The sequence below is a fragment of the Diadema antillarum genome, unplaced genomic scaffold (assembly GCF_040938485.1).
Source record: "Diadema antillarum isolate AM-2024a unplaced genomic scaffold, OU_Dant_1.0 seq00001487_RagTag, whole genome shotgun sequence".
NCBI lineage: Eukaryota > Metazoa > Echinodermata > Echinoidea > Diadematoida > Diadematidae > Diadema > Diadema antillarum.
In genome coordinates, this window is record NW_027272226.1 from 135,631 (window position 1) to 151,097 (window position 15,467).

The 15,467-nt window shown below is 41.3% G+C and overlaps 1 protein-coding gene across 1 annotated transcript in view; it reads right to left on the bottom strand.

The window, feature by feature from the left end:
- The window catches only part of LOC139709993 (uncharacterized), a 117,735-nt gene that overhangs the window by 54,848 nt on the left and 47,420 nt on the right, over nt 1–15,467 (bottom strand). Inside the window, exon 4 of the mRNA XM_071621946.1 lies at nt 6,383–6,457. Coding sequence (XP_071478047.1) covers nt 6,383–6,457 — 75 coding nt within the window. The remainder of the gene's footprint in view (nt 1–6,382; nt 6,458–15,467) is intronic.

Consider the following 15,467-nt stretch of genomic DNA (forward strand, 5'->3'; position numbering starts at 1 on the left):
TTTTCAATCACAGTTCAGTGTCCTTTCACCTTTTCATACTTAAACCTAATCAGTGCATCTACAACCTGTACACCTCAACTTGGTATTGTTAGCATGGGGTGACCGTGCATCACAAAACCAACAAGAAGTCACACCACTTGATATTTATGTGAGGAGTCAAAAAAGGTGAAACGGGTCAACTGAGTCAATCTTGAGTTTTCATATTTTCTGAAAGAGAGCTCTATTTTTCCGCTACATTATTCTTTAATAGTTTGCGATCATAAAATGAATGGGAAAGTGTGTTTTCAGCAGTTTTTCTTCAACCATTTTTTGTAGAGAGGCCCCTTTTCATTTCTCAAATATCCTTTTATACACACTCTTCACTTTCAACTTTGACAATAAACCTTGAAAGAATGATTCTACTGTGTTGAAAGTTGGCCTTGATAACAAACAGAATGTGTTAACAGAGCATGCTCAATTCCAGCCTAATCTGATAATCCCTTCATTGTTGTTGCTATGGTAGTTTACATCCACTTGTCCCATTCATCACACAGCTAGAGCAGCTTGTGGAAGTGCTTGAACAGACCCTATACTTCAGAGCATCTTTTCGCAGTTCACACTTTTCCAGAATGTGTGCTTTCTTTCTGATATTTACAATGTAGATACAAGCATTGTAGGTTAGGAGATACCATTTGCATTGATATATCATTTTAAAGCTTTGAGTCTGCTCTTTCAGAATCTGCTCTTAACTAAAAATCCATGTCTGGTGACTTTTTGTTGCTTTTGTGATGCAGGGTCATGTGGTCCCAAGGAAGTGATTTAACCTGTTGAGGACAGACTAATTTTGCTTTAACATGCATTTCCCATAGACGCCTGCCCAAGTATTCTCGGGAACTCGTCTTCAACGGGTTAAAGAAAGTTTTCGCAACAAACAGCAATTTCATATTACAAAATATGGGACAGACTGACAGACAAACAGAACACCAAAAACAAACTGTTTCTGACAGTGTACGACTGTACTCCTTCAGGCTGAAGGCCTATGGAATTAAAGAGAGAACACAACAACACACACACACACGCGCGCACACACACACACACACACACACACACACACACACAAAACACTCACAAAGGTCAAAAGGAAAGTTGGAGAATACGAATTCCACATCTATTGTACAAAAGCAAGGCCCAAAACCCAACTGGGTAGCTCGCGCTTTATCACAAGGGTCGATTACACCGGACAAGCTGTCAGCAACACTAACGAGAGTGATGTATGAGACTTGCCAGGTTTAGGTGTCGTTATAGTCAGTACAAGTGAACAGTTGGAGAGTGTGAGAGAATGAGTGTGAATGTTGCCATATGGCCTGGTGTCAACAGCAGGCCAGACTTCTACAAGGGGCTTCCTTTATTTCCATACTTACTGTAATGCACCTGTTGTATTAAAAGGCGCTACCACGTGTGCACACATACTGGCTGTAATGTACAGTGTACGTACTGTACTGTATTGTACCTATAAAGTACCCCCTTGAACATACTGTGTACAAACTCATTACAGATCAAAATGTTCTGACCAGCCTGGCAGTTTAACCCACTGTTCACCAGCAGCCTGGAGGGTACCATACACGTCAGTTTAAAGGTACAACCTAGTTCACACAAGGCATCGAAATTCATCTTCTACCATTTGGAATTTGCTTGCAATTATATCAAAATGGAGATACCAATATCTCCAAATAATCTGCCTGCATTCACTCTCATGCAGAAGATCGGTAGATACTGCTATGCCCGATTTGACAATTGATTTACTCCACGAGAAAACATTTTACAGTTTATGTACAGTAGCAACCAAAGTAAATACAGTCTGTATGCTTTCAGACCGTAATACTGTTAGCATACCTTTTTGGCTACCATTTCTTTTATTTTCGTCAATATCCTTGTGGAACTGAAATTGTGTTATCACAGCATCATTTCACATACAATTGTACTGTATCTTATACACTGCACAAATGATATACAATTGTATGGTGTCCATTCTACAGAGCTAAAATCACCAATTTCAGGTGTAAAGGAAACAATCTTGTACCTTCTAAACACAGGGCAGTTTAAAACAACAACAACAAAACAAAACAAAACAAAACAAATAAAGCTCTTTGTGCATGCTTCTACTCTAGCCGAGTCTAAATTTAGAATAATTCTATACAAATGTCATGTCATGGCTCTGTTGCTTTGTACAAATGCATCTCATTTTATACACACTGCACTTTTTAACCCATTGAGCACGATTCCCGAGCACACTCGGGCAGGTGTCTATGGGAAATGCATGCTGTAGCGAAATCAGACCGTCCTCAACGGGTTAATAGTTTTAAAGTTCAGACTGAACAGAGGAAACATAGTGTGCTGAAAAATCAGACTCATGAAAATTGTTTTTTAGATGAGTTACTTCCCTGTTTTCACCATGAGAATATTAATTGTATGCTAGTAGTTCCTCCCCGACCTTATCAATCAAACAAAAACTGACTTTATCTGCAATTGATCAGGATATACATGTAGCCCTTTATAATGATCTGCCATCTTTCCTCTGCAAAGGGACATAAAACTGCCACAAGAAGTTTAGACATACATTTTTTCCCACACGTAGTCTTTCATTTATTCATTCTTGGCTGTCACTATTGTTTGCTTGTTGTTTTGTTTGTTTGTGCATTAGTTTTACTTCTTGAATGAAAGTTGCTGCTACGAAAACTGTAGGTCGATGGCGGGTCAACTTCAGCAATAAAGCAACATGAAGTCTGAGATCAGAAAAGGGGAAACAAAGATAAAATATGGCTGCTTCAAAAAAAAAAAATAGTATGTCTTATTCAGCTGAGTTACATTGTTTTAACATCTATTTTCTTGTCAAATTCTGTCTTTCTCCTAAACACTCGAGTTACAATGTAGTACACGTATATATATCTCACACATACGGATTATTTGACAATGAGTGGGGTGTATGAAATTCAATACATTGTAATAGTCACAAATATCAACAGAATGATACAACATACAGTAAACCTCGCATGAGTCGAAGCTCTCGGGACTGACAAAAATGCGTCGACTTAAGTGAAATTCGACTCTCGCGAGAGTCGATTTTTTTCCGACTCACAGTTATGTACATGTATTATAGTACATTTGAATGCGTGTGTGTGTGTGTGTGTGTGCGTGCGTGTGTGTGTTTGCATTCAAATTTGTCTGTTCTTGAAGATAATGTTCTTATTTTGTTCTAAATTGAACATGAATTTGTATCAATACTAGTTAAACGTAGTTCTGAGAATGTCTGCGCTAATGTGGCAATGTGCATGTGCTATGTCTATGATGCAACACAGGTAGCCATCTCTGTCAACCAACCCTGAGACAAACACTCTCCCAGGCCCATCCCACCTCCATTGAACAAAACTACTAGTATACAGCAAGCCACGCACAAACAAACTCCGCCCACTTGGCCTGTCACTAAAATATTAAAGCAGCGATTGGTTGACCAAGGAGTTCTGGCTTGACATGGATAAAGTATGGATGTGCTGTGTGTATGGATAAAGTATGGATCGATGTGCTGTGTGTATACATGTATACATGTGTATGTATTCGATATGCGTGCGGAGCGGTACGGTGAGTGTGCATGCATACCTGCAGCAGGTCATGCAGGGACGAGGTTCTGCGACATGCCGATTTTTTTGTTCTCCTCTAAATGTAATGAGAATGCCAGGCAAAACATCTTCGGCTCAAGTGATGTAAACTACGTGTATTTTGTACAAAAGGGACTGAATGTTTTACTTCGACACAGCCGAAATTCGACTCTCGTACTTCGGCTTATCCAAATATTTCTTAGAGAAAATACATAGGGAAAAATCGGGACTTTTTATTTTGCTTCGAGTTAAGTGATTTTCGACTCACTCGACGTCGACTTATCCGAGGTTTACTGTATTGTCAAAATTGATTTTAAAATCATCACTCCTTCCAACAGATATTCATAAATTAGCGAATCATACGGAATAATGTAATCAGGGTGTAATGATAAACACACGCATCCAGTGTCATTGCTATACATTTATAGAGTTAGTAGTAATTTACGATGATGGTCCTAAAAGGGTTAACCCATTGAGGACGGTTTGGTTTTGCTACAACACACATTTCCCAAAGACACCTGCCCGAGTCTGCTCGGGACTTGTCCTCAACGAGTTTAACAATGTACAGTGTATACTCTGCAGCAGAGCAGCACAGCAGAGCAACATGCAGTAAATGTTAAAAAGGTTGTGCTAGAATAGACCCAGTTTAGATTTGATCATGAGTCATTAGATAATCATGCCTTGACATTTTAAATAATTGTACATATGCATAAAATAGATTTAAACAGTAAAGACACTGTTCTGGCTGGATTAACCATGAGGCCCGATAGTTCTTCTGTATGGTACATATAAAACCAGTCATTTAATCATGTAGCTCAAACTGAAAGATTCCGTACCCAGGATGACACTCCCACCAAAGTGAGTATGTGGGACCGTGGTCTTTGAGCAGGCGCTGTTTGTGTTGAACATCTCTGTTCTGTTCACTGCTAAACTTTCAGTTTTCATGAGCAGGCTTGTGTACCGGTAACTGTCATCTTCTCACATAACAGTAAAGATATAAAGGACATACAACACTATTGTACTCGTAGCGCTGCTTTGTTTAATTAACTTTGCAGCATCTATTTTCTTTTCATGGCTTCCTGAAAATGACTTCTGAATTCAGGTGGGAAAACTGAAACTGAACCTACAATTTTTCTTTGGGGCATATAATGCAGGAATTACTTTGTCGTTTAGGAAGAAATGTGTAAACTTGCAAAATTATTTCAAAAGCTTGTTGTTTGCCCATCTGAAATGGCTCTGTGTGGGAGGAAGTGCCTACGTCTTTCATGGAGGGTTTCACGAAAACAAAAGAAATTGTTTGTTATCTCTTTTCAAAGACATGTTTCTTGAATGTTTTAGCAAGTGTCAAGACACAGAATAAGGTTTAATGTTTTAGCAAGTGTCTAGACAAAGAACTAGGTTTATCTCAATGATGACATTACTCAGTTTGTACTGCAAACAATTACATACGTACAAATACCACACACCACTGATGGTCAGACACATTATATGCAACTCTCACTGCACATTGCGACATAAAATACAGTATGAACACACCACTGTGGATGTGTGTTCAGGATTGCGCACAACTCCACCAACTCAAACGTGTCTGTCAAGTTGTTTAGTTTTCAACAGCACAGCTTAGATCAGTGCTGACCCATTCAAACACGATTTCAGAAATTACATGTATGTGATTGGAAATATTATGATTCATGTTTGCTCAGACTTAAAAAAAAGAAAAAAAAATGAAAAGACCTAATTTGCAAGAAATTTGATGTTTGATATTGGGTGGTTTTAATATTATGCAAGTATACTTCTCTATAAAGTATGATTGTTTTTTTACCCCTGGATCATCCCACTCCCCCCCCCCCCCCTCACCCCCACCCCACCCTTATTTAGTGCATGCCTACCTGAAGACTCGGCGCCACCTTTCACTTCCTATTACCCCTTTCCCCAACTTGATGATTACATCACAGCTGCATTCTTGGGATGCCTGGAATACCAGGCATACCAGGAGAGTCCATATCGGGCCTAGGCAGGCCAGGAAGAGGGGGTGAGACAGATGCCCATGACTGCCACGTACTCTGGCCTGGTAACATAAATTAGCCCCATATCACAGGATGTTTGTTTTCATGTTTACTGCCCATCTCCGTATCTCTCCCTGGCCGATCAAGAAAGAAAAGGGCCTTTGAGCAGCTGCCAAGCAATTTCTTTCATTGACTCAAAAGAAAGGGGTTGAAAGGGGGTGATGTACAAAACAACATCGCAGGCATCCTTGGGCATCCTTGGGCAAGCGAGGCATAATAATCACGGAGATTGAACCGAGATAACATACTTTAGTATCGGCATTAGAATTTCATAGTCGAGAAAGACACAGGTGTACATGGTAGATGTTCCACTGGAGAAAGAAGGTGCCCCACCTCCCCAATTTGACAAACTTCAGCAGCCGAAACTTTACGCTGGCACATGCATCCAACATTTGGGGAAAGAAAGGAAGGAGATTTAGGAGTGATGGGCAAATTAAAGGGGGAAAAAAAGTTTGGTGAGTTGATTTCTTTGCTAACTATAGATTACTGTACATCACAGATATTATTCAAACTCATCCTGGTACATATTGCATCAGTGATGTGATAACTATGTAATCTGTTGTTTTAGAGCATTTAAACCTTGGCAGAAATGTGAATACAACGACAGATGGGCAAATGAAAAAATACACCTTGTACATGGGTGTAATGTGTTATAATCTCATTTGATGCTGGAGTTACACTTACATCAAGCAGGATAGAGACGACTTGTGTGTGCCCATACTGAGCCGCGAAATGGAGAGGTGTGTCCAAGTAGTTGTTCTGTGGGCAAAAACAGAAATAAAAAGGAAGATAAACACTAACTGCAGGTCTGCCAATATTCCCACATCCAAATCAGGGAGATTCCACACAGCAATCAGGGAGATACTGTATCTGTGTGTTACATTATGCATTTCAATGGGCAAAAATAATTCTCAAAATAGGGAGATTTTAGTATTCTTTTATTCAGACATGAACAGATTTTGACATTTTCAGGGAGACTCCTGCAGAATCAGGGAGACTTGACAGCTGTGCTAAATATCAAATATCACATGCACATCTTTTTTTTTTCTTTTTTTTTCGGGGGGGGGGGGTTACATGTACATCACATCAAAGTAAAATGCTGTCTGTATAATGATAAATATCACAAACATATATTGCTCTAGAAAATATGATTTGCACACAAAGCTCATTCCCTCAATTGCACATTTTTATAACATTAGAATATCAAGATCCTTACTCGTATAAAATACAAAATACAGTTTTAAAGAAATAAATGAACGTGAGGCTATCTATAGGGCTTTTTACACTTGTGTTTCTTAACCCCGGACTTTCTCTGACCCAGGACTATCGTTAGTCCCGTACAAATTTTTTTCAGCTTTTTACACTGGCCAATTAGTCCCGTACTACAATGTATCTCTCGTCCGGAGCTAAGGAGAAAACTGACCTTTTTACACTCATATTTCTTAGCCCCGGACTTTCCAAACCACATGAATATTCATGATTACGCTGTGCACTTTACACGTACACGCACGCACCGGCAGCACTTGATTACCTTGTTTCTGATTGGTCAGTGGGGGTCGGACTTCGTCTCCGTCGCTTAGCCCCGGATTATTTTTTCGTTCTGTTTACACTCACTCGCTTGGCACCACAATTGCGGTGCTAACCCTGCTATTTTGCAGGGCCAGATAGTACCGGACTATTGGTGGGGCTAGCCCACTTTGGCAAAAACCAGTGTAAACAGAAAGTGGGCTAAGGATAGTCCTGTACCAACGGTGGGGCTAAGGCCCCCCCCCCCCCCCCTTAGCCCCACCGTTGGTATGGGACTAAGCAAAAATTTACAATTGTAAAAAGCCCTTATATGCAGAGAAAGAGGGACAGAGAGAAGTCCACAGGGGAAACAAGCAACTGCCTGAAGATTTTAAAGGATTTTGGAGAAGAAAAACGAAAGTAATAATACTACTGGGGTCAAGGGTCAAATATCGTTCTGCATTAGGCCGAGACTTCAAACAAACAAATGCAGTGTATACCCAATACTCCCCCTAAATCTTCACAGACACTCAGTGGGGAGAAGAAAAAACATGACACTGACTTCTAGACAGGGCAGATCTTTATTTCTGTCTGGAGCTGTGAAGCATGCAGGGGCCAACCACAGACCTACTTTAGGAGCAGCACCATATCCTGAATCAAAACATTGTGGCTGGACGGGGCGATAACCGCATCTTTAAAATATCACATACCACCGGGGATCACTGAAGTAAGCCATAGAAAGAAAGGAGAAGGAGATGTGTTGTTTCCAACCATAACTACAGACTGGTAGGCTATATCACCACTTCTATAGTGACAGGCAAAATAAATGATATCAACGGGGTTTGCGATAGACACAGAAAGGAAAACTTGAGGTCTACAATATATGTTAAAATTGTCAGTTCCCCCCCCCCCCCCCCCTTTCTCTCTCAAGTCTCATTCATCTTGGGTATGATTATCCATACTTTGTTTGTTGTTTTATTCATTTTTTCAAGTTGGAGATGCCTTAAAATTTCACCACCCCCACCCCCAAATAATCTGTAAACCACCACCATACAATGTTGTACAGTACAATTGTAGGTTGTAACTTTTTTTTTGTTTGTATGTACACCCTGCACAGGTACAATGTGTAATGAAAGGTTTGGAGAAGAGTGAAATGCAGTTTAGTTTCATTGTTTACTGGATTTTCCTCTAGCCAAGTAGGGAAAACAGTGAAAAGAAAAAACAAAGAAAAAACACTTGAAAAGAAAGGAAAAAACCCCAGATGTATTCAGTGATTCACCTTTAAGGAAGGGGACAGCTTGACTTCTGATACTTTCTTTCTTTGAATATCGTTCCTCACTCTTAAAAATAAACCCTGTTTTTGTTGTTCCCTGACCATTACTTTGTATTTCCCCACAAACTTCTTTGGTTACACACAACTCTGTGTACTTCCTGGCATCAAGTTTTCAAAGGGCATCACATTTTCAAAGAGCATCGACAGGGCTCACAGCTGTACATGTAACTTCACACGTACAGTAACACACACACATACACACACACACACACACACACATGCACAAACACACACACACACACCAAGCCTATGCCAAAGAACACAAGCTCACACCAGTGTACCTTCAACAGAATACGCTGGAGAAAATAGAAAGTTACTGTAGAAATGCTACACCTGACCCATGGCATTGACTGAGAGACCCTTTCTAGCCTGGGGTATATCCTTCCTCCCGCATACCTCAGTGGAGGAAGTTGGTGATATCCCAATGTTTCGAATGCCAAGTGGTGTACACGTAGTAATGCTTGCATTGATATTCGGTATTACAGTGCTCTCCGCTTTTAAAGGGATCATATAGTTTTGGTTGAGACCTAACATCAGGTTTCTAACATTTTTGGTGAGAAAATCAGAAACCTTTTATGAGATACAAAAAAGCATAAAAATGTAATTCCATGAGGAATTGAACGTTTATTTGAAGAAAATTGGTTTTGAAATGGCTGAGATACAGTATATCAAAACAGAGCAATTCTAATAAAATGTGGGATCCACCATTCATTACGATCACTTTGTTTTACCTTGTTTTTGAATGTTTCAGCCATTCCAAACCCGATTTTCATCAAATAAACTTTGAATTCCTCTTAAAATGGTATGCTCTGTACTATTTCATATATGTGTTTTCTTGGTATCTAACAAAAACTAGAAATGTCGCTACAGCGACTGGTTATACCCCCGGCAAACAACATTTCATAAGCTTTGGTCAAAACAACATTTCATAAGCTTTGGTCAAAAAACTGAGGAAGTAGTTAAATCCGCAAGATCTTTCCTTGATCTTCTGCCATTAATATGCCGTTACCATGGCAACGTACTTTCGGGTACTGTCGAAAAATGCGTCTTGCACATCTACAACCAAAGGCACACATCTGTACCAAGTTTCATGGAAATTGGGCAAAAACTGAGGAAGTAGTTTGCAACACAAAGTTTTCCATCATTTTGGCTCATAATATGTGAGCTGTTACCATGGCAACATACTTTTTGTCACTGTCAAGAAATGTGTCATGCTGACCTATATCCTAAGACAAACATTCAATATGAATTCCATGAGAATTGGAAGAACACTGATGAAGCAGTTTTGCCATGAAGCATTTTTCCCTATATTTTACCAATAACATGCCGTTACCATGGCAACGCACTTTTTGCCACTGCGGAAATATGTGTCTTGCACATTAACATATTCAGATGAACATCTGTACCTAATTTCATAAAAATTGATCAAAAACTGTGGGAGGAGTTCGCGACGCAAGATTTGTACCCATTTTTGCCCATAATATGCCGTTACCATGGCAACGTACTTTTGGGTACTGTCAAAAAATACGTCTTGCACATCTACAACCCAAGGCACACATCTGTGCCAAGTTTTATGGGAATCGGTTGAAAACTGAGGAAGTAGTTCGCGACGCAAGATTTGTACCCATTTTTGCCCATAATATGCCGTTACCATGGCAACGTACTTTTGGGTACTGTCAAAAAATACGTCTTGCACATCTACAACCCAAGGCACACATCTGTGCCAAGTTTTATGGGAATCGGTTGAAAACTGAGGAAGTAGTTCGCGACGCAAGATTTGTACCCATTTTTGCCCATAATATGCCGTTACCATGGCAACGTACTTTTGGGTACTGTCAAAAAATACGTCTTGCACATCTACAACCCAAGGCACACATCTGTGCCAAGTTTTATGGGAATCGGTTGAAAACTGAGGAAGTAGTTCGCGACGCAAGATTTGTACCCATTTTTGCCCATAATATGCCGTTACCATGGCAACGTACTTTTGGGTACTGTCAAAAAATACGTCTTGCACATCTACAACCCAAGGCACACATCTGTGCCAAGTTTTATGGGAATCGGTTGAAAACTGAGGAAGTAGTTCGCGACGCAAGATTTGCAACGGACCGACCGCCCGACCGCCCGCCCGACCGCCCGACCGACCGCCCGACCGCCCGACCGACCGTCCGCTGATTCCTATATACCCCCTTCAAACTTCGTTTGGCGGGGGTATAAAAAAGTTGAAAGCTCAATCCTCATCTCCACCAATACTGTACCATCCATATTCCGGGTACTGCTTAAATCAGGTAAGAAATGCTCTGCTACACACAACCTGATTAAGCGGAGACTACTGTACTAACCCACTTTAGCTGTAGCTGGAAAGGGGAAGAGATTGGAAAGTGAAAGTGTGCGGCTGCATTCTGACGAGTATTATTCGACACTGTCAACACACTGTGCAGAGGATCAACATGCTGTGTAGTAGTGTGGGTGTGTTCAGAGGCATTGGTCACAACAATCGGAATATTTTCATAGGTTTCCAGTCGTAGAGTGGGTTCAAAATAACCTTCCAGCCTGATTCATGTCTACAAAAAGGCGGTTTACTACAAACAAATTACACATTGGTACATTGTATCCTACCTTGGGTTTCCCATGGAAGAGCAAAGGTAAACCAAGTTTTCAGCATGGTCTATGGGCAGAAACATGGTACCTGTGTGCATGTACATGTCCTGTCAAGTGGATGAACTCTAGACTTTATTGTCACATTTATGTGGCATTTCCTGAAGTCATTCATGCAACACATACAGGAAATATACGTACTCTTCTCACTTCAGACAATGTGAACACGCCATTGGGTTTATTCCGAAAGAAAGTGATGTTTTCAAATTTGACATGGAAAAAAAAAATGTGTTGGCCTGAGACATTGTTACGACCAAAATCACTCTGAGAATGATCGCACAAAAGAAACAATCAACTGATGTTCAGGCGGTTTATTAACAGTGATATTGTGGGTACAGACTGGTAATCGGTTTCACATCAGTACAATAATGATCAATAAAAATAAATATAAGTCAGTAATGGGATCACTTACGTACGCATTACACGCAATATCCCTGGAAATGTCCAAATACGATGCTCGATGCACAAACGAATGATCCGCGATGCACCGATGAATGATTCCTCTGACGTAACTCCAGAGGCACAGTTTACGATAGTCCACGGTATAAATCCGGGGTAAAATCCACGATATACATCCACGGCGAAACGTTCAGAGTCCAAATGTTGTGACGACCACGTCCAGTTGATGCGTTGAATGATGATTCACTTAATATTGTCCAGCTAGGAATCCAGCCCGTCACAGCTTTTCCGTAGCAATGTCCATTGACATAAAGATGGTGTCTATCCCCAATGAAGGCAAATTAATTATCTGCAGGCAAAATGTCTCCCAGGCCTTATCTCCACAAACATAACAGGTCAGCAGGTAACACAGGACTGACTATAACAAGTCGCTTCAGAGCCAGAAGTGACGTAACTCTCAGAGCAGAGGTGTTGGTTACTCTGCCTACTGCAGAATTTCTCTAGCTTATATACTATCTATTCACCCCTTCTAGCACATTCTATAACTCTCTCCAACCTACTAGCCAGTCCAAGTTCCAGGAAACCTGGATGACTCACTGCCTAACTATGTACAAAACATCATTACCAAGAATAACTACCAATCACATTGGGCTACAGGGACAGTGCCTCACTCAGCCAAATATGTTAGCACTTCCCAGAACATTCTGGAAATGGGTGAAATCATTCTAGATTGAGTGAGCTATAATGTTTTTCCTATTCCATGCATGTACTGTATAGCTACATTGTATACCACCTAGAAAATTCTCCACTGATCTGGTCAGCCTGTATGTACTATATGTATACCACATAGAATGTTCTCCATTAATCTGGTCCACCTGTGTACATACACATTAAAACAACCATGCATACAGTACATCATACATGTACATAACTACTAGTGTGTACATTTGTGACACCATCCCCCATGGGAAAAAGAAAGCCTTGCCGTAGCAAGGGTTTCTTTTACCTTCACAATTTCTCATTATTATTTACAATGAATGTGAGGTAAAATCCAAGTCAAGCTACAATAATCACATACTATCACATGTCTTTTGGATAGCTGTATTCATTCCATGTTCTCTTTTCATGGATACCATTTACAATGATATTGCTTGGATTCTTGGAGCTTATACAATCATATCAAACTGTTTTGCACACATTAATGAATATGCTTAACACATACACTGGAAATGATATATGCCGGTGAAAACTTTTCACCCTTAAATTCTACTGTGCTATCCACTATCTATGTCACACCAACTGACTTTCTGTCATAGCACTCTTTCAGCACATTGACATGACACATCCTCTGATCTTTTCGTCTGTCTGGCGTACTGATCAAATAGTTCACATCATTGAGTTTCTTTTTGACACAGTATGGGCCACTGAACTTGGCTTTCAGTGGTTCACCTTGCATGGGCAGCAGTACAAGAACTTTGTCACCTGGGTTGAAAGTTCGGGCTTTGGCATTTTTGTCTGCCTTTCTCTTCATAGAGTCTTGTGACACTTTCAAGTGTTCCCTAGCTACCTCACAAGCCTTTGAAAGCCTTTCACGAAACTTTGACACATAGTCAAGTAGGTGGACCTCATCATCCTCAGTCATGAATTTCTCTTTGATGAGCTTCAGTGGGCCCCTAACTTCATGACCGTACACCAACTCAAATGGGCTGAAACCCGTCGACTCATTTGGGGAGTCCCTCGTTGCAAACAGCAGGAAAGGGATGCCCTTATCCCAATCCTCGGGATACTCCTCACAAAATGCCCTAATCATTGTCTTTAGGGTCTGGTGGTAGCGCTCCAACGCACCTTGGGATTGGGGATGATAAGCTGACGACTTCAGCTGCTTCACACCCAAACGATACATCACCTCTTGAAATATGCCTGACATGAAATTTGACCCTTGGTCAGACTGCACTTCCTTGGGCAACCCATACCTAGTGACAAACTGCACTAGAGCATCTACCACAGTCTTAGCAGTGATATTTCTCAATGGGATAGCCTCTGGAAACCGTGTAGACATATCCATGATTGTCAAGAGGTACTTATGACCCGACCTAGTCCTAGGCAAAGGTCCAACACAGTCAACTAGAACCCGACTGAATGGTTCTTCAAACGCAGGTATCGGAATCAATGGCGCCGGCTTCACCGAATGCTGTGGTTTACCAGCCACCTGACATGTGTGACAAGTCTTGCAAAACTCAGCCACATCCACATTCAACCCCGGCCAATAAAAATGCCTCATGATCCGATCCTTTGTCTTTCTGACGCCTAAATGGCCGCCAACAGGTAACTCGTGAGCAATCCTCAAGATCTCACCGCGGTAACTAGGAGGGACAACAACTTGACGGACCACCGTCCAATCCTCATCAGCTGGCCTATGGGGAGGTCTCCACTTCCTCATCAAAATGCCATCTTTGACATAATAGCACTCAGGGACCTTTTCAGCCTCAGCCTCAGAACTCGCCGTCTGAGACAAGCCTTTCAACTCAGAGTCTGCCTGCTGTGCTTCAACCAAGGAAGACTTGCTAAACAGTCCATCACTGTTAGCCTCGGAGCCTAATACAGCAACCCCATCATTCAAATCCTTGAAAAAGGTTTCTGCCAACCAAACACCGGAATTCTCCTCCACATCAACAAAATCCGCATCATCTTGAACAGCTCTACGAGCCTGAGACCTAGTCACAACACAATCTGGGAAAATCCCAGGAAATTCCTCCTGCAACTGCTCAGTTTCAGCAACCACCACTGGTTTCTCCGAAACAACTGGAGACGCAACCACCTTGTCCCCAGCCAAGTCATTCCCCAACAGGAAGTCAATGCCTGCCATGGGCAACTCAGGAACAACTCCAACAGTAACAGGACCAGAAACTAGGTCACACTTCAAATCCACTCTATACAGTGGTACTGACATATAACTGCCATCAACAGTCTGAATCAAGACTTTTGCATTCACTGCACTATCTGGTGGAAAAGTCATACCACCATCCACCATCAACGACTGAGAGGCCCCCGTATCCCGCAGGATGACTACTGGCTTACCTGCCTCACCAGAAGTGCATGGGGTCACCTCACCATCAAACAAAAAGCTACGATAGCTCTCATCCACCTGCTTCAGCCTATCTTTGAATTTGGGAGATTGACTTTCAATGGCCTGTGTTTCACTGAACGGGACACTGTTTTCGGGTAGGACACTTTTTGACATGACAAATCCCAAGTCCTTCTTTGTTTTGTTTTGCAACTTCCAACACTGTGACTTTACATGCCCTGTCTTGTTACAGTGAAAACATTTGATGACATTTGCGCTTGTACTGGACCCTTTTTCAGATTGAGGCTTTGGTGCCGATGACATTCCTGAACCAGGATTCCGTTGGTTGCTCGACTGATTTTTGTCTCTCTTATTTCCAGAGAAATTCCTGAAAGGTGGTCTGTTCTCATTTCTATGGATGAGCTCATACTCATCAGCCATAAAGGCTGCTTTATGCAAACTTGTCACTTTGTGATCTTCCAGATGCAACCTCACACTGAAAGCAACACTCTTTTTGAATTCTTCCAAGAGAACAACCTCACGTAGGTTATCAAAGTCCTGATCCACTTTCAGGGACCTGTACCACCTATCGAACATCATTTCTTTTTCACGAGCAAACTCAACATGTGTCTGGCCTGGTTTGCGGTACGAATTTCTGAACTTATGTCTGTACGCCTCTGGCACCAACTCATAAGCATTCAACACTGCTTTCTTGACTGTAGCATAGTCACGTGATTGCTCTTCAGAGAGAGATGAGTACACATCAGCTGCTTTGCCGACAAACACACTTTGAAGGAGCAAGGGCCAAAATT